This window comes from Phaethon aethereus (assembly GCF_964289735.1).
Source record: "Phaethon aethereus genome assembly, chromosome: 4".
In the NCBI taxonomy this organism is placed as follows: Eukaryota; Metazoa; Chordata; class Aves; order Phaethontiformes; family Phaethontidae; genus Phaethon; species Phaethon aethereus.
In genome coordinates this window covers 29224235-29250485 of record NC_138578.1, presented here as the reverse complement: position 1 = coordinate 29250485, position 26251 = coordinate 29224235, and the positions used below count along the sequence as shown (strand labels likewise).

The window sequence follows — 26251 nt, the reverse complement described above, 5'->3', positions numbered from 1 at the left end:
TATATTGTGAATAGCTGCTCCTCTCTGCTTAAAAAGAGAGACGCCGATAGATACTAACTGCAAAGGAAAACATTTCCTCGCTATTGATGCCTTTTGATAGCAATGTTTGGGAAATGCTGTCTCAGTTTTGTTAAGGGTCCTCTACCCTTTGTGTTAATTCATCTGTCTACTTACTGGTTCCAGAACGAGAAAGAGAAATTATTCGTCAGGCAGCAGTACAGCAGACTAAAGAAATGGATCTCAGTGTGGTGCGTCTTATGTTTACAGCCTTTCTCCCTGACAGTAATGGCAGTTTCACACGGAAACTTGACCCTGTTATATCAGATGCGATATATGACAGCAGTAAGTATATTTGGCTTTAATTACTTTTTTAATAAAGGGCAAGCTTTTGTACATACAAAAATGATGTATAGATATTGCTGTACGTAGACTCAGCTAGCCTTGCTGCTTGCCTGTTGTTTCATCAGTAACAAGTAACCCATGCATAATTGGCCCCATGTCTATCCAAGAACACATGGTATCATTCTGATTTTTAATAGATGGTGATGTAAGCTGTAAAGGAAGATTTTATTTTGCTGTTAGCGTGTTTAATCCTGCCACTTTTATTATGAGGATTTTGTAAATTCTTGTTAATTCATAAGAAGTGCTTGATTTTTGCATTTCAATCACAAAGCCTTGTCACACAAGATGTGAGGAAAAAATTATTTTGCTTCAGTCCTGTGGAGAATTTGACACCTTTCAGTTTTGCTGGCCACCTGCTTGTCCTTGTTTTGTGAGACTAACAAAACCAGAGTTCTCAAACCATTTCCTTTAGACCTGTCAGTATTTTTAATACTTACGTTACATCCCTCTATTTGTCCTTTTTTCCTAAGTGAATCTTTTCATGTCATGTTTTCCCTTCTGCTTTTTGATCATACTTATACATCTTACCTGAACCCTTTCTGTTGCCTGAGTTTTCCTCTCTGTAGCTGCAGATTACCATGTTCCTGATAGTCATTCTGTAATGACTCAGAAAAAGTACCATTTTTTTTTTTCTTTCTGCAACAGTCACATTTACATCATGGCTTTTTAAGGACAAAGTCTAGATGAAAAGGTATTAAATGCTCCTGTTCTAATGTAGTCTGTTGCTTGCTGTTGAGGAATGTAGCGGTTAGCACAGCCATTTTGCATATATTCACTGAGTGAAAAAACGTGATGTCTGCTGTTCTGATGGCACACATGACCTGCGTTTTCTGAATGAGAAAACACAATCTTTTTGTGTGGAGGCTGAGGTGGTTTACCAAGCAGTGTCTTTAAGGAATCTTGATTTTTCATTAGAAACACTTAGAGATTCCATTGGTTTTCATTACTCTATATCACACCTGCATAATGACAGAGAGTATTTGTAAAGCAAAGAGGAGGAGGAGGACAAAGCCTCAACAGAGGCAAAGCATGTATCAAGCCCTACATGTAAAACCAGTTGAAGTCATCCTGTCCTTCTGAATCTGGCCATCAAAATTTCGACTCCAACTAAGGAGACGAATAGAGGGGAGATTTTGTATGCATGTTTCTGCTGTTTTAAGTTGCTACATAGATGTCAGTTACTAGTTTCTGAGCTCCCAAGGCAAATTCTTCGTTGTTAGTTCCAAAAGATTTATCTTGGATTTTGGTTGTTTCTGATAGTCTTAATTGGCACCATTCAAGCCTCTTTCACAGAGCAGACACAACTTGTGGTAGCATAACTGTCTGTCACAGCTGCTTTTACTTATCAGATGGTAGTTCTGCCTTGAGGACCAACAGGTGTCCATTGATGTCTCTACTAAGATCCATGGAGATGGGCTTTTTCATCACAGTCCAGTATGTTGGCCAAGGACTGACAATGCTTTCAAGTAAGCTACAGTGTAATGCAAGGCATTGTGTGTCGCATTCAAATATTGAGATACAGAGAGCAGCTCTCAAGAGTGTCATGCTGCCAAGAAAGCAGGGAAGAAAAAATAATGTTCTCTTGTAACACACTCTTGTCATAAAGTCAGTACTACTGCAGAGTGCTGGATACAATTCACTGCTGTACTACTTTACCAGTGCAGTAATTGTGCTGGAATGGCCATTGCCTTATTTTATAGTTCACAGTTCAGTCAAAGCTTAGAGGGTACAAGATTATGCCTTTCAGATGAAAAAATCTTTGATCTATTTGTGTGTAAAAAAACCATGACCTAATTTAGGTAGGCTGTATTGGAGGCTTGTATTTCTGTTGCATTTCTGTATGTTGTGTTTGTTGTTTTTTTTTTAAAATATAAAACTATTATGAAGGTAAGTGTTTTTTTAATCTTTCCTTTCAATAGAAGCTCCCAATGCCTCCAACTTAAAAATTGTAAGAATGGACAGAACAGCAGGGTGCGTAACAGGAGGGGAAGAGATTTACCTTCTCTGTGACAAGGTTCAGAAAGGTAAGAGTCCTGAGTATTGTAAGGCACACCAGGGTGTTCATCTGGAGTACACATAAAGCCTGCTGTGCTGCCTTAGTATTCTCCTGCTCTGATAGCGCAGCAGCATTTGTAGGCCCTCAGCCTTTCTGGAAGTCAGGCCAGCAGTCCAGAAAATGAATAAATCAAAATAGTCCGTTGCAAAACATATTCAGCTTGTGTTGCCTCCACAGAGACTATGTGATCATCTTTGTTCTTCTCAAATTTCTGCCCTTGCCCGTGTTCTAGGTTTTTTGTGGGTGGTGGGTCCTGGGTGATGTTTGACTCCGTTAAAACTAACACCTGCTCTGAATGATTCTAACGTTTTTGATTTATGATTAAGTTCCTGATTATAAAGAGTAAGTACGAGCGTTCTCTTATTAACCACTGATGGGAACTGAATGTGTTCAACACTGCTGCTAACTTCATTTTTATGTGTATGCTAATGGTAGTGATTACTCAGTGTACACAGATACTTCTCACAGACTCACTTTGGTAATTTCTGCTCATGGCTATGAATGTGTCAGGATTGGTCAGTGTGGATTTCGGTGCTTTGTTTTTAGATAGGAAGATAATGGTTATTATGGTTGGTTGTAGTATTTGGGCCGAAGTAAAAAGAAAGAAATAGGAGTGAGGGAAGTCCTTTGCGTCTTTCAGCTATAGGTAACACCTGGGACTCCCTGGTGCAGATTGCATGGTGCAACGGGTGCCCTGTTCTCAGCTGTTTGGAATCAGTCCTTGCATATGTTGTTGAAGTCACAGTGAGGTTTTCTGTCAATACAGGCTGTGCTTTTCTACCTCTTTTTCTTGCAAATATTTTTCTACCACTTGGGAAAGAGAGAGGGCTTTGGGGGCTTTTAGGGGCTTTGAAAAAAAGCTGTTTTCCTTCAGTAGTGTATATACCCTCTGCTATCAGAAGGACTGAGATGAAACATAGCTCTTGTGCACAAAATAAATAAGTAAATGCCTGACTCAGTGGAAGCCCTGAGGTGGGGTTTCCCCTCAGCTGGACTGGGGTTTCCCCTGACCTCATTGCTCTCGGAAACCTCTTGCCTGAAGGAACTTGAGCGTGCAGGACAGCAGGACTGGAAGTGGTGGTTCACAGTCTTGAGACTAGCAGGTGGTGGATCAGAGGAAGCAGTCTGTCTGCTCCAAAAAGCCTGTCCTGCGTCAGTCGCCCTAAGAGAGAATAGACTTTTTCTAGTTTTTTCTCACCAGGAATGCTGGACTAGGAATATGGTAGTGTGACATTTCCCAGCTTCTTCTAAATAAATAAATAAATACAAAGAGAAGGAAAGAACATTTGTTTAGAGGAGCAGAAGCCAAATCACAGGTTTCTACTCCGTGCTGTGTTTGGGGGGTGAGGGATCACTGCTGATGTGCTGCTTGCTCACACCCTTGCTGTCTCTCTGAGCCGCCGCTCCAAAGTGGCACTCTGCCAGCAGCAAGCGGAACTTGAACTGTGGCACTTCAGGTTTTGCTACAGTTTTTTGAACTGAAACTGTTGGAGGAGAGAGGGTGGTTTCTACGTTTCACGCTTCAAGTTCTCCCCTCCCTACATGTTTGTTCCAAATAAAGCTCCTCTGGAATGCTTTATAACCCTAGAATAGGAAGAGGTAGTGAACCTAGTTCTCCTTTTACTGCTCAGTAAATAGAGAGCAACGTCACTGAAGTCATTAGGGTTAGGCTGATCTAAAATTGATGTCAAAAATGGGTTGTTTATGATGTGTTCATAAAATGGATAAAGATATTTCATGTATTATTCAGGTCATACTACCATCCAGCCAAAAAGTAACCATGTTGATTTTTTTTATCTGAAATAAACTTAACCAAAGGGTAAACAAATTCACAAACATCCCAAAGGGTAAACAAATGCACAAACATCCCAAAGAGTGTTTCTTTTACTCTTTGCAGATGATATTCAGATACGTTTCTATGAAGAGGATGAGAATGGTGGTATGTGGGAAGGCTTTGGAGACTTTTCTCCTACAGATGTGCATAGACAGGTAAGTAAACGGAGCATTTGTCATTTGTTAAGGATTTTCTTATTTCTGTTAACTAGGATTACATTATAATCAGTAAATTAGGTGAAAGCATCTGTATCCTGTACTAACCTCTTCTTTTGTTGGTTAGCTCCTGATAATAATCCATTCTTAACTGTTCTTTAAAGATGTACGTTAGGTGACTAGGCAGGTTACGAGTACAGTGCGAGGACATTGGGAGATAGACCCATTGCTTTATTGTGCACCAGTGTAAATTGGAATGGGATATACAAAAAGCTCTCAGAGCTCCTGTGAGCACAGTGAGAAAGCCACAGAATAGATGCTAAATGATGAAGGGACAAACAGTGCAGTACTAACATATGTGATGTGGTGATACTCTGCATGGCAGTTCTGTCTTTCCCAAAAGGCTTTAGTACACGAACTCAAAAGTGCAACTGAAAACTAAAATGTAAGTTTATTGTTGTAGCAGCCTTTTGTAAAGAATTTGGCCTCCCAAGCCATGAACCAACTCCTACAACATAACCCAAATGTAACAGCAAAGCTGTCAAAACCCATGCTTTGTGATAGATGTGCTTATCATTGTTTCCTTTGCAGTTTGCTATTGTGTTCAAAACACCCAAGTATCGAGATGTCAATATCACAAAGCCAGCATCTGTATTTGTACAGCTGCGTCGGAAATCTGATTTAGAAACAAGCGAACCAAAGCCTTTTCTCTATTATCCGGAAATCAAAGGTAATTCATTAAACCTGTTTTATATATTGGAAATGAAAACTGCAGGGTCCCTAGGAAAGTTTTTAATAAGATAGGACTTTTTGGATGAGAGGTTTTTTCCTTGTAATTGTTATTTTTAGAAAATAGGATATTTGCCTCCTTGTTTTGAGCAGAGCTAATATGAAAGGTGGTAGTTCTGTAATGGGTTTGTGGGATTTTTTGTTGGGCTGGTAAATCCGTGAGCGTTTTCCTAGCGAGGCTTACTCCCTGCAAGTTTCCTATCTGCACGCATGCCTGGCCGTACAGTAGATGGCACTCTCTTCCTCTGAGTTTCTGCAAAATAATATCTGAGGACATTTTGCTGTCAGTACTTTCAGATGAAACCTTAAACCAAAGATTGATTGGTATCTAGTGGAAAAAGTACGTATTTTGCAGTTCTCTCCTTTTACTATCATGCCACACAATTTCACTGATGTTTTTGAATTTTCCAGTTGCCTGAACTAGTTAAGTAAGCCCAAGGCACTTCTTGTGAGAGCAGGGGAAAGTGCTGTTTCAAGCTCTTACGTTAAAATGTTAGTCGCTTAGCGGAAGTAGAAGAGTTGGCATCAGACCTGCTTCCTAAGTTGTTACTGAAAAGAAGTTTAACTAGTAGATCTGTGCCCTTTACAGTCTACATTTGAAATGTTTGACATGAATGGCAGCAGCAGTCATGGTTTTAAATATCAGTAATGTTAACGATATGGAAATGCCTTGAGGCCCAAGTCAGAATTGGTGTTTTGTTGTACTAAGACAATCTTTCTGCCTGACAGTTTACCTACCTATACTATTAAGTCCTAATCTTGCACATTTTCAGTGCACACCAATACCGTGTCAGAATCTCTAAACGTGTGTGTCTGTGGTAATGGGACTAAAGACAGCTGAGGAGGAGAAGGGTGGTTGTTGACATCCAAGTGAGTCTCCTTTACACTTATTATTATAAAGTAGCAAAAAGCATCCATTCACAAAAACTTCTAGAGTTGCTAGAGGATTTTGTATAGGAAATTATTGAAGTGAAGTGTATGACTGCAGAGCAAAGTTGCCAAATATGAAGCAAACCTCTTCTATGTGCCTCTTAATGGAGTAAATGAAATTCAACATTGTTATGTGCAATTTTGGACCCCCTACACAACCTAGTTGTGATATTACCATTTAGGGACTGCTTTTTTCCCTTGTTGCAAGTGTTCACACAAACTTAGACCTATGTACATGGATTTTTTTGTTTGTTTCTCTGACTAGATCGCTTTCTAGAGTTTTCTCTCCTCGTTAGTGTGAGTATGGCTGGTGCGTGCATGCGTACATACTTACAGATCATGTATGCCTGGGAATAATGCACTTGCACTTGTATTTTTCAGTATACTGTTTCATGTATTCAGCTATCTCATTTGATGCACTGACTGATGTGCCTGTGCATGAAATTTCTTTTTGTCATATGGCTGTTGAAAACTACTAGATTGTTTAATGAATGAAGGATATTTTGTTCTTTCCTCAAAAGTTCTACTGGATTTTAACCCCTGTAATGTTTGTATCCCTATTTTTGTAGCTCTTGTCATGACACTTTCACTTGCCCTAGTCACTGGGATACTTCTTTTAAATCTTTGTTTTCCTTTCCAGGAGGGCTAAGTATTATTTGGTACTCACACTATAAAATATTTAGGCTTTTTTTCCTACTGCTGCTCAGCATGGTTTGACAGTATTATGTCCTGCCTGAAAATAAGCGATCTTTATTCTGGTGGCTTTTCTGGTATTTTAAGTAAATCATTTCAAGCAAACGTTGTTTTCACCATTTCTTGCCATCCTTACCCTTAAACAAAACTTCAAAGGGCACTGCAGGTACTCTGCACTGTTGGAAATCAAAGTGCCTTGTCATTTGCTGACCCTTTGTTAAGGGTCCATTTCTGAAGTAGGTTTGCTTAGTAGAAGAGCCTGTGCTTATATTTCCCAAAGGCAAATTTTCTTGAACAAGTTTGTGGTTCAGGGCACTTGTACTGGTTTATGACTTGGCTTGGACATAGAAGAATTTTGAGACCACTGACTTCCAGGGCTTCAAGTACAGGAGACACTTTTGAAGGAAACTCTGAGCCCCCTAAGACATGTGTGCACATTTCGCTCCCAGTTGGAGCACAAGGCACCTGACCTAACTGAAGAGGCTACTCAGGCCTGAGTGATGCTGATGGTCTGGCTGAGGACTTGGCACTAGCACGTTTCTCAAGGAATTCTCACTTCTCCATTACATACAAAGTTGTTCTGTTATTTGGAGCTTCTAGAGAGTTGACTCTTCTACAGCACTCTGTATTTTTCTTTATAAACTAGTAAACTTTAGTAATGCTTTCCTGCGTGCACACCCTGTGTGCTGTGCATGGCCACCATACTCCTTATCCCGTCTATTCCTTCTAACCCAGATAAAGAAGAAGTGCAGAGGAAACGACAGAAGCTCATGCCAAACTTCTCTGATGGCTATGGTGGAGGCAGTGGCGCAGGAGGCAGTGGCATGTATGGAGGGGGAGGTGGCGGTGCTGGCTCTGGTAAGGCAGCAGTTTTGGGCGAAGAGGGGAAGGCATTCTTCTTTGACAGCAGGGCAGATGTTTATTCTGATTTTTAAAATGTGATGAGGATTTCATCATCTTCTAGGTAGATAAGACCTGACTCTCCTGTGTTTGTACCAGCGTTACTCATTTCAGTCAAGTATCTCCTTGTTTTCTAAATATTTCATCAGCTCCTGGTGACTTTTTTTTTTTTTTTTAAATATTCTTCCATGAAGCTTTAAGTCACAGATAACATCTTTGTAGTTGAGGGAGTCTGAGTCAGGAATCGATCATACCTTAGCTTTGTTGCTTCCTGGGGCCTTGAAGGCACTGAAATTCATGAGACAGCTCAGCTAAGTACCATCCTGGGTGCTTAAAATTAAACAGGTTCATAATTATTTCTGCAACCAGGAGTGGAACTTGGCAAACTAACCCTGTTAGTCCAAAGAACTATTAAAAAATTTGAAGTACTATTTAGTAAATTTTCTACTGTGCTCTATCTGTTGAAGCCAGAGCATATCTGAGAGGCAGGATCATAAAAGCATTGCTTTGATTCTTGCAGCAGAGCATTAAAAACTTGTAGATCAGCAGTTGTCATCTGAATCACAATACCTTCGCAACCCTTTTTTTAGAGCAGGGGACAGAGCAGCAGTTTTCAAATTGTTTCATGCGTTGGTAGCAGCACATCTATAGCCTAACATCAGAATATGAATCTGTTGTAATCACAAAGATTCAAAAGCGTAGAGGTAGTTTGTGAAGTCTCAGTTGAGTTTTAGATGAAGCATACTAGTGATACTACATTTGTGTGCTCTTATGGATGTTGGGATAGAGAGTGTCACTAGCCAACCATCTAGAATTTCCTTGGGTTTTTGAAGGGGAGGGAGAGGGTTCAGCTGCAGTCCTGAAAATTTATTTTAATCAGATGGAATAAAGCAGAAGGTATATAGAAAAAAAAAATTTCAGTTCTTTAGGTTCAGTGTTCTTCCAGATGGTGTTTTCATTGCATTAGGGTGTAATTCTATTAATTTTTAACCTTTTTCCTTTCTTTAGGGTTCAGTTACCCTTCATATGGATACTCTGCTTTTGGAGGGATGCATTTCCACCCTGGCACAACAAAGTCCAATGCTGGAATGAAACATGGTAACAGTAAAAATGTCATATTTTTTTTTCGCTAGAATCAGTCTCTTTTCTAGAACCTCTGGCAGCAGAGGAGTTTGTGTAGATTATACTGCCCTGCTTCTCTTCATTTCTCTCCAAGTCTACCTTAAAAGCTGTGTGCATGTTCCTTTTTACTAACTCCTGAGCAGCAGTCATCGAAACCCCTGCGTGCACTTCTGTGTTCAGTGTATGTTTCGAGCAACAGCCCTTTCGCTTACTTGAACATGCTGATTACAGGTGACCCAAGGACTAGACCAGAGAAAAGGTGTCTTCCTTTGTCGCCACACTCTGGTACTACACGGTAGCCCAAAGAAATAACATGAAAGTCAGTAGAAAAGATTGAGTTAATAGTAAGGGCATTCTTGGCTTCCTAAAACAGGGAATTTGCTTCAAAACTACATGTTGAATACTCTGCAGTTATTTCCAAAGTCTCAGGGATCAATTCGCTGTCAGAAAAATTAAAGTAAATCTGAATAATTCTGCCAGATTTCCTGGGAAAACTTCAGACTTGCGTTCTTGTACCATAAAAAGACAGGTATATCTATTGTTACATATAAAAGTTTATCTTTAAAGCAGAGGCTGTCAAAAATGTAACATCACTTTAGAGCAAGTTACTTTGCTATGACTGTCCATGTGTTGGCATCTGTAGTAGTATGATTCATAAGTGTTTAATGATAACCCCTGTGTCAAAGTAATTTTTTATATTGAGTTCTGTAGGGTTCTGTAGGCTTTGGTTTTGGCTGGTTGAGCTTTATCATTTACATAAAAAAGCAGCAATATTGGATGCTAATGATACTACTTTCTGTTTGAAGGACTATCAAATAGCACAGCTGAACAAGGTGGGAAGAGCAAACAAAGTGACAAATGGGACATGAAACACGATGTGAAAGTGGAAACTATGGAGGGGAATGAGTGCAGAACCTCTGATGATGAGGAGGAGGAGGATGCCACTTCCTGTCAAACTGAAGTACATGAAGCAGATTGCAGGTGGCAGGGTAAGTGAACAAGTAAATGTATTTAGGGTAGATCAAACTGCAGGATGGACAAAGCTGCTGTTAAAGGCCTGGAAACTCTATGATGTCTACTTGCTGTTTTTAAAATCTGATAATGCCTCCTGGAGGAAACAGGAGGGATTCCATTCCCCCAAATCTAAGGTCCCTCCCCATACATAGTTCTCTAGATAATCTTCCACCTTTGTGTTGCCACTGGGCAACTGAGCTTCTGCTTGTGGTGCACAGAGAAGAGATGGCTTAGCCTGCTGGGCACGTTTAACACTGCTTTATAATAAAGCTGTATGAGGAACACTGAAAAGCAGCGAAGCTGCATGGAATACAATTCAGCAGTTAACACAGCTTTTGATACTTGATAGGGTTTCATGGATGAGTAAATGGATGTTGGCGTGATTGTTGCAGTAGTTCTTCCCTGCAATTCTGCTGTTAAATTGCATGCGAAGTAACATTGAAGGTTTGAATTAAAAATGTAAATGTATCTGTTCCCATATGACAAATACACAGTAAAGTAACACTGTTGGGTAGCAAAGTCTTATACATCAAACTGGTGAACAAAAGGGGAGGAAGGCAAGAGTAGTCAGTAGAAATTGTTTAGCAGTAGAGTGGCAAAATATACGAAGACTACAAATTGCCCTTTCACAGACAGTAAGACTTCCTTTTCCTGGATTGTTTTTTAGAAGAGCTGATGGTCACTTTTTTAAAGGATTTGAGTAATCACGCTTCTCATAAAACTAAAAAAAAAAAACAGTTGGACTAGAGAGACGTGGTAGTGGTAGGAATTGAGCAGAAAGGAATTTTTTGTTCTTGGCTTTTACCAAGTGCAGTGGGGTCTGGATCGCTTTTGTTGTTCCCCCCTTGGTCAGGGTGAGGGCACGTTACCTGGTTTGTATCAGCCCTGTGTGACGCTTGCTGTTAACAGCAGTAGAAACTGTGTCTTGGGAAACCAAAGTCATGTAGTAGATGGGTTGTAGTTGTAAAAACCCCCACGGTGTAGCTGCTTGTGATCTGAGAAGCAGATGGTGCTCCTGAGAAAAGCTGAAGAACTTGCTCTTTGCAGTTCTGGTTGTGATAAATCCCGTGACCGATTCAGAGAGCAAAATCTTTTGCTGATATGTGACGAAATAATAATGTGCCTTTAGCAGTCGCCAAGGAGGGGCCTGAATTGTTGACCTGGTTTCTGAGTAATGAGCATTGTAGGCAGGAAGTTGAATGTTTCTTTTCTTTATATATTATAATGGCATGAAAAGAGGCAATTTCAAGCTTGAGGTTATATGAAGAATAGATGCAGAAGAACAGGCTGCAGGAAGTGGCTACTGCAGGTTAGAACATTTGAGTATTAGCCTATCTTGGGGTATTTTGAAGGCTATCTTCTCTGTGTGCTTGATATGAGAAACCAGTGAGGTTCAGCATCCAGGTTTTTTGACTTTGGAAATGTCTATAATGAGAAAAGACTGAATTGCCTAACACCCTTTACCCTGGATATATATCCTGAACATAACATCCATTTAGTGTTATTATTTAGTGTTAAGGGGTAAATAGCAAATATAAATGCATCAGCCTGGGCATGTAGTATAGGAACCACAGTGATGTATTGGCTGGAACAATCAGCTTCATGGATAGCTGAGTAAGTCTTTGGCTTACAGAAATGATGTATTCATGTTCATCGGGGATATGCTTCTAACCCAGTCTAAATGCCTGGTTTTGTGTAGCTGGAAGTCCTGGGTGTTTTCTCCCTATGTGTGTTTGAAATGACAAAGTCTATTTTACTTGTTTGCTGTTAGCAATTTCTAACCTTACAAGGTTGTATAGAAACGTGAAACTGTTGAAAGTACAGGCTGGTTTCATATGATACTGCTTTCCAGAATGACGACAGTTGTTTGAAAGTTCATCTCTTTCATTTTTGCAGGTTTCTTGCTGGTATAGAACCACAAAGGTATTGACAGAGCAGATAGAGTGACTTTTTTTCCACAGATGAGCTTCTTTCCTCCCCTCTCTCCCTTTTGCCTCCCCACCACGACAGATTCTGCTTTTTGAAATCTCAGTGGTTGTACGTTTTATAAATCAAAAATCAGGATACTACAAATAGCAAGCATTGTAAACACTGGAATGTTTTAAACAGGTGAACAGACTCTCTGTGCTCCTGCTGTAGAGCAGGAGAGACTGCATGGTTCAAGTCAGAGAGGGGACACAAAGACCTGCATTTATTCCATAGCTTTTCTGCAAGTTTCTGTCCAATATTTGACAGGTCGCTTAGGCTTCCTGTGCCTCAGTTTCCTCAAGTCTGAGCTACTCAGAACTGCATGGGAGGTTAAGTGCTCTATGGACAAGAGTCCTTAGATGCGCCTGGTGTCTAAGCAAATCCAAGTTCGTGCCACTCAAACTAAAGGTAGCTTCCAGAGTTTCACTATTCTCAGGATTCTTGCTGCCTGAATGCTCAGCATGCACCTAGTTTTGTTTTGTTTTTTTCCCCCAAGGGACTCATTCTTCCCGCTATCCTTACCCCTCAGGAGTAGTTCGCAGCCTCTCGCTGTGAATCAGCAAGTAATGCTTGGTGGTCGGTGCTTTATTATTTCTTTGGCAGCACAAATGCCTGTCAAAAGAAGGCAGTGTTCCAAGGAGGACAACCGAACTGATGAAGGCAAAACTTTGTGTTGCAGATGGTCTGTTCCTGGAGAAGGCCATGCAGCTTGCAAAGCGTCACTGCAGTGCTCTCTTTGATTATGCTGTAACTGGAGATGTGAAGAGGCTGTTGGCTGTTCAGCGCCATCTCACTGTTGTACAGGATGAAAACGGAGACAAGTAAGTTGGCCTGTACTTACTGGGTTGAAAGTAATGTTTCTGATGGCAGAATGGTGTAGTCAATTTGTTCTGTCCCCTGCTGGTGCTGATTATGAATTGCAGCACTGCTCTAATCAAATATCCTTCTCCTTTTGTGCTGTTTGGGAGAGGTACAGCTGCTCTTTAGGTATTTTTGTTGCATTTGCAGAACAGTCACTTGCACGAGAAAGTTCATTGATCCAGTACCTGTCAGAAAGTATTCTGGTCATTGAGGGTGCGTTGAGCTTGTTGTGAGTTTGTTTGCCTTTTTTACTTAATGTCTTGACGGACCATGAAGTGCTACGCTTGCATCATGATACACACTTTATGGGGATCCTCAGCTTTGTGCTGGAGGAGAGTGTGCTGCTTTTTATTCCATGCAAGCCCGTAAGTCTTTGTAGGAAGCTTTAAGTTACAAGTGCACCGGGAGACATAGAAATAATAGCTGGAGGGCCCACGCTGCTTCTCTCCCACTGATAGCAAGCTCTTCCCAGAGGACAGTATTTTGCTCTTGCTCACATCTGTACTGTCCTGTTGTCTTCCAAGAGATTGCACGGATCTGCGTGGCAGACTTGGCTGCTAATATTTGCTTATCAGTCCTTGAATAATGTGAGCTGGAGTAGAAATCCATTTTGTTCCTCTACAGCTGTGCAAATTCTGTGGGACTCAGCTAGTGAAATACGGTGAGGAGCTAATGATAAGTATTTACTTAAAAGCAAATTCCGAGAAAGTGGCTCTGAACACATGCAAAGATAATCTCTTGAATAAGCAAGTGACATTATCGCTCCCTCACTTTTTAGCTGGCAGACTTTGGGCAGGCCCTGTGCAATTGCTTATGTCCCCTGAAATTGCAGCGTTTTGTACAGTAGAAGCCATAGAAGCCTTAAGGCGTCTAGCTAGATGGAAAATTAGGAGTGACTGAGACGTGCTATCCCATTGTTTGATTACTCTGTGAGAGGCTACCACTTCCGCTGCACTTTCAGTGAAAATAGCTCTCAGATTACCAATAAACAGCGTACACTGAGGACTGCAAAATCAGAGATAGCTACTTTACTTGCTTTGCTTTCCAGCTGGCAACCTAATATCTGCTTTGAGGAAAGCAGGAATATGTACGAGGTGGGAGCTAGCAACAAAATCTGCTAGCACTTTGGGCAATACAGCTTCTGTGTTTAAAAAGAAGTGGCGAGTAGAGGAGTATTGAGCAAGTAGGACCTGCGTTTAAATATCAGTAAGGTACCTCTCAGTCTTGGACTTGCAGGGCATTTCAACAAAGTCAAAATACTTTTCAGAATGATGGTAAATAGTTCTGTTCCTGGATCAAGAAGTACCCGCAGGTATGTGAGGCTCAAGCTCATGTCACCTTTCTGCTGGGATGGATTTTAGTCTGTGAGCATGTAATACATCTAAATTACTCTGCAACCTTTTAACAAAACAAAGGTTTGGTGACTGTCTTCCAGCTCTTGTCCAAGAGCTGGTGGGGGGTGGGGAAGCAAAACTCATAAATCATTTCCCTAATTTTCACTTTAATCATTAAAATTACATGGCAAAAACTATAAAATTTTTGCTTAAGCCTTTAAAGTAATGCTGCTGTCAACAATTTTGCTCATCTTTCATCAAAATAGTACATAGGAAATGAAAATACCTTTCATGGGACCCTATGTTGTGTTTTATGGCTTTAAGACAAAATACACTGATCTGTGATTGGTATATATTAACAGTGGGCATGCAGTAACACCGGCTGTTCCTGCATTTATGCCAGTACTACTGCTCTTCAGAAGCCTGACGGTATTACGGCACTCTGCCTCCGCAGCAGTGCTGAAATGCATTTTTTTATGTAGGACTGTTTAAGAAATGGAATTGACTGCCCTTTTATGGTCTAGTCAGCATGTCTTTACAGCATCACATGTAGCAGCAGGGTAAAATTAAAATACTTGCTACAGGAGAGACAACTAAAGGCAGTAGAAGAGCAAATTTGATTCTGAATTGAGATTCGGAAATAAAATGTCAGCATGATAGAGCATAATGAGAAGCATCTACCAGAGAGCAGAGGAATTCTCTTATAGTAGTGGTGGGGCTGAACAGCAGAGGAGAGCTGAAGGAGAGAAAGTGCCACGGTACTGCTTATCGCAGTGTCCAGAACCAATAAAACAGGCCTTTCGAGGATGAGTTCGGATTAGAAATCACATTTTTTTCCTGTTTAAAATACCTTCTGGTTTTGAGTGCCTTCAGTCTCAATTTCAAGATGACTCTACGCTCTGAAGGGCAAGGAACTTCTTTCGATTTTTCTGATGGAAGTGTAGATCTGAGTATATTCAGGTATTTCTGGAGTAGCATAACAAACACACCACATGTCATGTGTTGCTATTGTGTGGCAGCAGTAATATGCTAAAAAGATGAGTCTGGGAGTTGGCCAGCATCTGCTAAGGGAGAGCGTGGCAAGGTATGTTTCAAAACAAAGGGCGTGACTTGGAAATGAAGTCTTGGGGGGAGATCGGGCTCTCTTGGAGAGGGGCGATGGGATTGACAACCTGCTTTTTTCCTGGTGTCGTTTTGCAAGTACAGCCACTTTGGGTGGTGATGAAGGACCTGGCCCTGGAGAAGGGCATGGGAAAGGCCGTTGCATTAACCCGGCAGAGCAGAAGTGGTGAAGTGTCTTGCTATGCAGAGTCACTCATGGCCCGAAACAGGTTTATCTTTTGGCGTGACATCTCTGGCCACTGCTGCAAATCCTGTGGGTGTTAGTCACTGGGCCTGAGTCCTTAGTCATTTTTCTGTTTGAAAAGGAAGACAAGAAAACCCCACAGATCTGGGGAAAAACCCACGGGAAAATCTGCTTTGATGGCAGAGGCGCCTGTGGAAATTCTGAAGGAAGGTTTTGACAGTAAGAGGTATTCATGTGCTGCAAAATTCAAAGCATGAAAAAAAACCAAAACAGAAAATCTGGGGATTTCAACAAGTTTTGAAACAATTATTTTGTGCTTCAGTTTGTATTTATTAGACTAGTAGTTAAGTTACGCTCGGGACTAGCAAAAGCCATCCTGAGTCTGCTTTTGTGACTGAAGGGTCAAACACAGTTACCTTCTGACTAGCTGCTTTTAATGCTGGGATTCATTTTAGGTGCTGATATTTAGTGCTGAAATCATGACCTCTAATAGTCAAGTGTTTATCTCAGAATTCAATCAGATCTGCAACAAAACCTTAAAAATTTTATAATAAATTTGAGAATAGTATGAATTTTTTCATCTGTTTTGTTTGTTTGTTTCAGTGTCCTTCATTTAGCAATTATACACCTTCATACTGAGCTGGTGAAAAACCTCTTGGAAGTGATGCCTGATTTGAATTATAATGACATCATTAACATGAGAAACGACCTTTATCAGGTACGCAGTTGTGGTGGTCTAAGTGGTGTTGATTGCTCAGCCAGTAAAAAAGAAATTGCACAGCTTACCACCTGTCTTATTTTTCTTCTGTTTGTTGGAATGAGCCCAGATGAGACTGTGATGCAAATGAGTTTAGAAGCACAATGACATATTGTAAGGTGGTGGATGAGCAAGAGCACGTTTTCACCGCTTTAGTTCATAACTCCCCTTGATGTCAACAGAAACGTCTCCAGGGTTTAATTGTAGCACAGGCCAAAAGTACGAAATTCTTCGGTTCATGTCTTCATTATTTTGCTTCTCTGTCGTTAAACCAGTGGTATGGATTACAGCGTGCCAACTCTGGGCTCTTTTGACCTTTCTAACATGGGGTAATTCGGGATCATGAGTCAGTTGCTGCGTCATCAGTTATCTATAGGCATGTGGAAGCTGTAACAAACTGTGCCCTTCCTATAGCCCCGATGGTATTTGTGCCCATCATACGAACACCAAGAGTTCCCTTTCATTTCTATATTCAAACCAAATTTCTAGATAGCAAAACAAAAAAAAGCCCATCCCCATGTCTTTTACCGAGTAGGAAAAGAATTCCTAACTGCCAGGCACAATTCTGTCCCCTCCACTTCCTCTATGACAGAGTCTGAGCTTTTTGTATTGTAACTCAGGCTTTAAAAAGAGCTGTGGAGACCTGCCTGGAAAAAGAGTCTCTTTTCGACTATGCACACCATGCGGTTGTCCCAGAGGTAACCAGCTGGACATTACACACCAGCGCTCTGACATTTGTGTCATTTCTTTTGCTGTGAACAGTGAAGGCAGGTTTTTATTCTACACGGATAGTCCCAGAGGGTTTATTTTGACTTTTTTGTTCTCTTTCGCATTTCATTTTTTACGTTTATATAAAGCAAGTTTGAAATGTGGAGGCTGATGAAAGCAAGCAGAAGATCCTGAATTGAATTCAGGAAGCAAAGCTGTGTTCCACACAAGAAATAAATCTCTTAACTACCAGGACTTCTACGGCTATTCCTACCTTCTACTTCAGCCTTAAGCCAGTGGTGGGAGGGAGCACAGGCTTGGGTCAGAATTTTCCTTCTGTACAGGTAATCTGAAAGCTGAATCGTACATATACCGTATAGATTCAGTAATTAAGTGCAAATATGTTGACAAATCTATTTACAAACACAAGCTTATTGTACAGAGCTAGAAGGTTTTTTTATAGGTATATATAGAGGATATAATAATATAAGGATGATGATACGGAGATGGAATCTTATGCAATTTTTAGATTATTTTAGCACTGAAAATATTATTTCCCAACCCTTGCTGGAGTGCCTACTGTTTAAATACATACATTTCTGTGTATGTTTTACATGATGCTGTTCACTGGCAAGACTGTCGAGAAGGCAGTATACAGTCAACCTTTGGAAATACTTGAAACCTCTCAGCCCAAGAGCCTCTCGGTGCTGCAGGTGTCTGCACAAAAATGGTGAATGCGCAAATAGCATCAGGTAGATAGACAAGTACTGTGTAAATTCACGGCTGTTCTGCACTTTGACAAATGCACAGAACAGCAGGATTTTCTTCTTTTCTGTGCAGTCATTTTGAGGGATAAGGAATCCTAAGCCTATGGCTGCAAACCTCTTAATCGGGAGCACCATAGTTCAGTGCCAAAGGCAGGTTTAAGCAGGCCCTGCAAAGCGCATGTGCTCCCTCTGTGGCATGACCTTGGCTATAGGGCAGCTGGAAGCAGGGATAGTGTCGGGGGGGGCACAGGGATTAGCTCATTTCCCGGGTCCCTTGCACCGCAATGCTCAAATAGCCAGGTCAGTGCCCTGGCTTATAGAGTAGGCAATATCTTTGTTCCTCCCCAAGTCCAACTGCTGACACTGGCAAGGCAGCTTTTATTTCCAGTAAGTAGAAGCCCTATTTGTCGTATGCAGTAGGGAAAAAAAACAAACAAACGTACAGATAGGCAAGCTTTTCGTTTCGGTTAGCTGTGAAGCAGAGTAACGTCTCCTCACACTGGGAGCTTTTATGGGTTTAAGAGATTTCTGTAGAAGTGATGTAGCCCTTGCTTATCTTCTCATGGCTTGCTTCTGTCACTTCTAGACCCCCTTGCACCTGGCAGTAATCACAAAGCAGGCAGAGGTGGTAGAAGACTTGCTGAAGGCTGGAGCAGATGTCAGCCTTCTGGATCGCCATGGTAATTCTGTCTTACATTTAGCTGCTGCTGAAGGAGACAACAAGATTTTGAGTCTACTCCTCAAGCATAAGAAGATATCTCCGATGGTCAACCTTTCCAATGGTGAAGGTATGGAAAGTCAATGGCTGTATTTCACACTCACCTGCCGGACAGGCACACCTCAATTCCTGCCAGCACAGTGTTTCTACACTGGTAGATATGGACCTTTCCCCATTTTGCATATGCTATCCTTGGCTTTTATGTGCCTGCAGTCACAGATGAGAGAACACAAACACATAAGTTTTCTGGTTATACAGAACATAAAGATTGGTAATGGCCACGTGACACAGTATGGATTTGAATTTTTGTTACTGTATATTCTCTTTAATCTCACAAAATGTCAAGCACTGTGTCCCCCTGAGATAGCTTATGCAACCTCTGTTTTTTAAAAAATCTCCCCAGAAGAAAATGTTTCCCCCTCCTCTCTAATGAATTAAATCCCCTCAAAAATAATTTCTCATTCATAATTTCATATCTGGTACTTTCTGACCATACAGAATAAATAGCCTATAAAATAACCACAAAGACAGAATTCTCCCATTTTCCAGTGGCGCAGGTTATTTGAATTTAGTTCTCCAGCTCCGGTAGATTGTAAAATGTCTGACCCAAAAATGTCATTATGGGATTCAAAAAACTGTGTGAAGTTCCTCAGAAAGAGGGGGTTTTTTTGTTTGGTTGGTTTGGGGTTTGGGTTTGTTTGTTTGTTTTTGAAATACAAGGCTTTATTATTCTCTTTCTGAGCTGGTGTAGGTAATCTTGAGGTGATAGGGCAGTGTGCCCTTAACAGGAGGACGATACTAAAATATACCTATTTTTCCCCAGACGGTTTCTAGAAGAGATATTCAGCAGCAGATGGGGCCAGTGCAGGGCACCTGCTCATTTACTACCAAGATGCAGATTTTCTTTTTAAGGCTACTCTCCTTTGAGGCAGAGAGATGCTCTAGGCGAGCTCTTTAGTTCCTGCCTCCTGCTCCACCTGGTAATCTGCCAATTTATCCGCATACCCCCCGCCCCGATGGCTTTGACTTGCCATCGCTAACACAACTAGTTCCAATTTACACACAAAGAACATGTTTATTAACACCCCATCTTTTAGTGTAAAAGCAGGCAAAATAAGTCACTTTTCCTCAGATGAGTAAATGAGTAACTCTCATTTTACAATTCTACTAGATGCATCCACTTCAAAACTCATTACTCTGGTGTTTCTGTATTTTTCAAATATTAATGCATGTGATGGATGGCTTTTGGTTTGCGTAGGTCTCGGTGCAATTCACATGGTGGTGATGGCAAATAGCATGTCCTGCCTCAAACAGCTGATTGCTGCTGGAGTTAATGTCAATGCTCAGGAACAAAAATCTGGACGAACTGCATTGCACTTAGCTGTTGAACAAGAGAACATCCCTTTGGCAGGCTGCCTCTTGCTTGAGGTAAGGGCAGAATTTCTTTCTCCCAGGTCTTTTGACTTCACATATTTTAAAAACTCTTGAAAATCCTTAGGTGCTTCAGAGGAACCAGAAGGAAGGGGTTTTTGCTGTTTATTGACTTGATTACTTAAAATGGTATAATGGCAAAGTTACTGCTCCTGTTGCCTGTTATTACTTGTTCAGTACGGCTGGTGAACCTTTTGCCCAAGTTGAGGAATTTACAGTTTGTGACCCTGACCTGAGCTCGTGTGCCATGTTTAATTTGCAGTGAATCCCAGCAGCCAGTGAAACTACAAGTGCATCACTTCATCTGTGTGAAGTGGAACGCGTACGCAGCTGTGCAGAGAGATAGCTGTGTGTATCTAGAAATACTTGTCTCTTGAACACCTTGATCCTAGTGTGCTTAATTCTACACACCTACAGCTGGCTGCGGTGGCTTCCTTTGGTAGCCGTGCCCAAATGTGGCACCAGCCTCACTGCTCTCCAGAAGAGCAGCAGCATGGCAGCGTTCTGCGTGCACCAGTTCAGACTGCAAAGGCCACGGGTCATCAGGTAGCAAAACTATTACATAGGATGCAAAGTGGCTTTTATCTACCTGCCTTATTTGGGTTGGTATGCTGTGCCTCCTGCTGTAACGCTGGAGCACACAACCACCATCTGTTCCTGCAGGCAGACACTACTGGTTACTTTCCAATTCCTTCTTTTCAGACAATGATTAGAGTTTTTATGCAAACAGGCATGGAATGGTGCCTATTTGGAGAGTAGTAATGTTTACACAGACAAGATCTCTGCAGCTGTATTGTATAGATGAGCAGCATTTTTCTTTTTGTCGTTCAATAAAAACTTAGGGTGACGCAGATGTGGACAGCACGACGTATGATGGGACAACTCCTCTTCACATAGCAGCGGGAAGGGGCTCTACAAAATTGGCAGCGGTTCTCAGGGCAGCAGGTATGAAAACAGATATTTGCTGGAAAGTTTTCTTTCACAGTGACAATTCAGGTTAGAAGGCTGCAAGCAGAAAAGAATGTGCTAGTGAACTTGAGCAGAAGAAACTGGATGTTAAAAGCATGAAGGTTTGGTTTGACTCAGGAAAGGCCTGCTTTCAGGTGCTGTACTGCTTTTTAGCACCATCTAATGGCTAAAAGAGCAAATTGTGTTAGTCAAGGAAAAAATCTCTTGAGCACTGCTGAAAGTTTTTTTTTTTTGAGTATTTCTTTTGTAGTTTTTTATAGTTGAAACAGCAGAGACCTCGTTACATGGTTGGGATAAGTGTTGGACTGCCTTAAAAACAAAAAATAGGTCACTGAACCGTGAGCTTGTTAGTGTCTCCTATTTTATATCACTGTGGAAGAGTTAGTTTTCAATACTTATTGGAATGTTTTTTTCAAATGTATTTAGACATGATTTTTCTCCTTTGAAACAGAAATCCAAGCCTTCCATTGCTCTGGCTGTCTGCTTGGCCTTTTAGTAATATCCACACTTTCTCTTGACGCTATAAAAAGCAGCACCATACCATCGCTTCATCACCTACACGCTACGCTCTGTGTGAGCCAAGAATGGGACTGGAAGACAGCTGAGAGTCATAGCTCGCACTTTGAGCCCTAACACTCTTACTTGTCGTTTCTTTCCCCCTCTTTCTAATGAAGCATTATAGAGAGATGTGACAGCATTTAACTTTAGTTGGTAAAAAAAAGAAAGTTGTTTGCTGACTTAATATAAAATGTAATTTAGCTTAGGTAGCTAAATTAGCTGATTTGCCATATGAACTTAGAATACATATTTTAAATATTATTGAGAAGCAACTTGAAGCCTTTTCTTAAGAATTTTTTCGCACACTCATTTTCCAGGTGCAAATCCTCACGTTGAGAACTTTGAGCCATTGTTTGATCTAGATGATGTGAAAGATGGTGAAAATGACGATGAAGGGATTGTGCCTGGAACGACACCACTGGATATGGCAGCCAACTGTGAGGTATGTGGTTGTGGTGGTTTTTTTTTAAATAATGAATGATAGTTCCGCTCTCAGCCAACTAACTCCTTTCACTGCATCCATAGTTATTGGTGACAAGCTACTAATTTGCCATCAAAAATTAAACTAATTCAGCCACAAAAAAAGCCCATTAAATAGCACTGGAAGAAAGCTCCGCTTAACAGACTACCTCTACTGAACAGGAATGACCAGGCACTTCCTGAAGTAGTTGTGCTACAGTCTTCAGTGTGGAAAAGTCTTTAGCTGGTTGGGCAGCTTGTGGTTGAAGGCCCATATCCAGAGGCACTCTCTAGTGGGTGTCTTTGCTGCACGTTCTTCAGAATTGCAGACTTTGTGCATAGGGAAAACACACTTCTGTGTCCTACCCAAACAGTGAGTAGGCTGCATGGTCCATGCTTTAGTAGCTGATTATGTGCAGCTGGTTTGATGTGAGTGTAAGGTACAAGCAGTCAGTGTCTCCAATCGTGTGGAGCTGGGGAGTGGTATTAGCCTTAGGTGAAAATCTAATCCAGGCTTTGTTTTAAATTACTAGTAAGTAAAGTAGGCAGGTACCAACTCCTCGCTTAGCCACTGCCACTTATTTACTGCAAAGACTTCCTCTCTATCTTGAAAACAGTTGCCAGATGACATAGCTAAAGGGCAAGGGAGATGAACTTCTCAGGCTTTTTCTCTCAAGCTTTGCACAAGTCTTCTACAGTATCTGTAGTCATCCTGGGACAGAAAAAATTGCCCACTAACTTACAGATGGAACTAGGACTTTATACAATACCACTGAGACCTGTCAAGATAATGGACACGAACCAGGCTTCTGCTAAACACTGCCTTTAATGTATTTTCTTAGGTGTATGACATATTAAATGGCAAACCCTACGAGTCAGCAGTGGCTTCGGAGGACTTACTGACACAAGGTAACATCTATAAAGACTTGACAATATCCCTCTAGTAATTGAGTACTGAAAGTGTACTTGCAGAAGACGTTGCCTTGCAATAGCTTGTAACTGAAACGGGGAGGGAGAAGAGGTACCTTCCCATGCCCCCTGCCCCTCCCCAAATGAGCATGATTCTGTTCAGAGGTCGGTCTCAAGGACACAAAGGAGTACATTTTCAGTATTACAGCAATACATTAGTAAACACAGGCTTGATGGACACTACAAATATTCTTTAATTTGGCTTTGCTTCTGCTTAGAAATGAACTGGTATGCAATTTGTGGAAATAATAAACTAACATATTTCTCTGTTCCCCAGGACGTTTGAGAGAGCTGAATGAAAGTTCCAAAATGCAGCTTTACAAAGTATTGGAACTGCCTGATCCCAACAAAAACTGGTCCACTCTAGCACAAAAACTGGGTCTTGGCATACTTAGTAACGCCTTCAGGTTGAGCCCTTCCCCATCAAAAACTCTGCTAGATAACTATGAGGTAATGTGCCTGTAACAAGTTATTAAGAGCACTCAGATATGTGGAGAACATCGGTTTTAGCCAGCCTGGATGATGGTGAGCATCTGGTGTCTTCTCTTTTAGGTTTCTGGTGGTTCAGTTCAAGAGTTGATAGCTGCTTTGAGACAGATGGATCACACAGAAGCCATTGAAATCATTCAGAAAGCACTATCCATCTCACAAAGCCCATCTCACCTGGAGGACAATACAGCAAAAGCTCTTCCAATGTCATCACCACCCACCTTTGCAAATGGAGAGACAGGTAAAATTGACAGCAAAACAGCTTTATTTAAGACTCTCTTCAATTCTACACACACACACCTTGGACAGCTGGTAGATGGCATAGTTTCTTACACATAATGCCTGAGCCGCTTACCTGTTTCAGAAATATTTTACTGCAGTACGACTTTCTCGTCGTAGACATTTGCTAGGCCTAGAAGAGAGGGGAAAAATGGCCCATTTGAATCAGTAGCCCTGCATTACAGTATTGATGATACTGCCTCCCTTTTCTAAAACCAGTCATCTGCCATTTACTGATGGTAACTCCGTGGATGTACTAGGAATAAGTTTCAAAAGATAGATGGGGCAATGATCTCCCAGGCCTCTTGACTTCCCCCCCCACCCCATATCTGGCTGGATAAACAAAAATGTTCTGGGTTTGTAAACTTCTCAGTAAGACTGTGTTATTAAGTTTCTCTTTCCACAATGTGTGGCACACTGAAATGGTCCAGTGTTCTGTAGGCAGAGAAATCAGGGATGGTTTAGGGTACAAGGGACCTCCAGCAGTCATGCTGTCCTCAGAGCAGGGCCAATGTAACATTACGTGAGCTTGCTGTGTCATATCCAGTTGAGTTTTGAGCATCTTCAATGATGGAGGTCCTATGGTTTTGGGCAGGAAAAAAAAAAAAGAGAGGTTGGGAGAAGGCAGTTAGGCATCAGGGATGTTCAGTCAGTGCCTGGCCCTGTTAAGTAACAAAAACCTTTCTTTTTTCCTGATGCCCTCTGTTCAAATACCAGTAGTGCTGCCAGCACCTTAATGGGGAAACTTATGCCCTTCATGAAAATACTGTAGGTATTTCTGGAAAGAATGAAGAACCACCCCAGTAACTCCATCCTGGTCTAACATTGCCAGTTTACTCTCTATAGAAGACTGTCTGCTCAGTCATGGAATGCACCTTCATACCTATTCAAAAATGTGCTTGTACACATATTGCCTCTTTAGATTAATCTTGAAGGGTAAGAGGGGTTCTGCCGCTTTGAAACATGAATGGACTGTGTCATGTCATTTATTTTGAGATGGTTGTTTAGAAAAATAATGCTGAACTCTAATATGCTGACCACTGTTCTAGTCACACTGAGCCCACATCATACCTTCAGCTCAGATACCGTTCTCTTGCACTCTTTTTGTGGATCTCGCACACACAACAGCTGCTGACTTGTCGTATTTCAGGCTCCCTTACAAATACTTGAACAATTTTCATCTAGTCTCAAAAATGAATCTATAAGTGAAACAACATGAGAAAGTTTTAGGAGCTTCATCCCAGAGCTGTATGCTTGCACAGAGGCTAGGAATCCGAGAGCCAGATGAACCTTTTGGCCTGCTACTACCTCACTCGGGCAGAGTCCTGACTAGTGCAGTGACAGCATTAGCGTCAGCAGAGCACCAGGTTTCTCATCCCATCCAAGCTCCAACTGCAGCCGGTCGCTACCAGCAGTGCATCAGATCACACGCTTTGGTCAACTGAAAACATTCAGCAGAGCTTTTCCTATTATAATACCTAAAGTTTGAGTTATTTTCCTACAGAAGAGCTTTGACACCTACTGGTTTGCATTCCTTAGGGCTTTTCTGAAAGAAACGTTACTGAAGCAATACACACGATAATCTATTTCCCTTTTCTCTTTCCCTCAGGTGAGCTTTATCATAGCAAATTTCAAGACCACGAAAGCACATGTGACAGCGGTGTGGAGACCTCCTTCCGCAAACTGAGCTTCACTTATTCAGACTCTCTGAACAGCAAGTCATCAGTAACACTTAGCAAAATGACCCTGGGCTATGGCCATGAAAGTTCAGTGCAAAGCAATTATATAGCCAACTAGCAATATGCAGTTACAGGAACAAATGTGACATTTAAAATGACATCAGTGTCATCCTGGCCCGAGGGAACTGAATTCACAACCAAAACCGCACTGGAGGAACCACACACAGACCTGAACCAGCGGCAACGTCAGCATGTGACTCCTAGCCCTTGCTTCCTTCCTCAAGTATATGTAATTTTATTCATTTACAAGCCATATACAATAACCAGGGCTCTACTGCCGCATTAATACACAGGACTGGACACTGTGAATGACTGACTGGGCTTTTCTGGTTTGCAAGGATTTTCTTTGACAGATGAAAGTCACTCCGTGTTAATGCTAATACCAACTCACTCAAAAAGAGGTAAGGCACACAGAGCAATCAAAAGATGCAGTTTCTAGCTGTTCACTTCCTAATTTTTGCAGCACGGTTGCATGAAAAAAGCTCATAAAATAGCTGGCAAAGAAAAATCATTACTTTAATCACAATGATAACCCAGAAAAGAATTCTAAAAACAAAAAATCTTGTATATTTCAAATAGTTTATTTAAACTTAACTTTGGTGCCTCTTATTCAAAAAAATTTTCAAGTTTGGCATTTTCCTATTTGTAAATAGGTTTTTTTATATCTGTTTCTTTTTTAAAAAAGAAAGTGCTTTTTAAATGCTTATTTTTATTTTACTTTTATAATAAAAACCCAAAAGAAATCTCTTGTCTATGCTTGCTGCAATTTTTACATATCTTTCAAGTAGAGTTATTGATACAAGATTATGCTGATTTCCAAGTACTAAAATATATAAAGCATTGCAAGCTGCCCATCTTAAAGCTTAAGTATCTTTTATGGTGGGAGACCAGGAGCATCAGCTACTGCTGAGCAGCTGTGCTTTGTCGGTGCTTGGGAACCAAAGCCTCTGATTCATGGTCTCTCTTATTTAGTTCTCTTCTGATAATGATGGCAGCAGAGAATCATCTACACTGAAGCCAACTATTCAGCATCTCAGCCAAACT

At 41.1% G+C, this 26251-nt stretch overlaps 1 protein-coding gene across 2 annotated transcripts in view; it reads left to right on the top strand.

Annotated features, from left to right (window-relative positions):
- Positions 1 to 25265, top strand: part of NFKB1 (nuclear factor kappa B subunit 1) — a gene marked incomplete at both ends in the record, with an annotated part of 47445 nt that extends 22180 nt beyond the window's left edge. For both annotated transcript variants that reach the window (XM_081999552.1, XM_081999551.1), the window contains 17 exons: positions 184 to 342; positions 2322 to 2426; positions 4356 to 4447; positions 5039 to 5177; positions 7595 to 7717; positions 8768 to 8857; positions 9688 to 9870; positions 12543 to 12684; positions 15968 to 16082; positions 18183 to 18384; positions 19573 to 19742; positions 20588 to 20690; positions 21590 to 21714; positions 22574 to 22640; positions 22978 to 23150; positions 23253 to 23430; positions 25078 to 25265. In XM_081999552.1, coding sequence (XP_081855678.1) covers positions 184 to 342; positions 2322 to 2426; positions 4356 to 4447; positions 5039 to 5177; positions 7595 to 7717; positions 8768 to 8857; positions 9688 to 9870; positions 12543 to 12684; positions 15968 to 16082; positions 18183 to 18384; positions 19573 to 19742; positions 20588 to 20690; positions 21590 to 21714; positions 22574 to 22640; positions 22978 to 23150; positions 23253 to 23430; positions 25078 to 25265 — 2354 coding nt within the window. The remainder of the gene's footprint in view (positions 1 to 183; positions 343 to 2321; positions 2427 to 4355; positions 4448 to 5038; positions 5178 to 7594; positions 7718 to 8767; positions 8858 to 9687; positions 9871 to 12542; positions 12685 to 15967; positions 16083 to 18182; positions 18385 to 19572; positions 19743 to 20587; positions 20691 to 21589; positions 21715 to 22573; positions 22641 to 22977; positions 23151 to 23252; positions 23431 to 25077) is intronic.
- Positions 25266 to 26251: the final 986 nt, after the last annotated feature.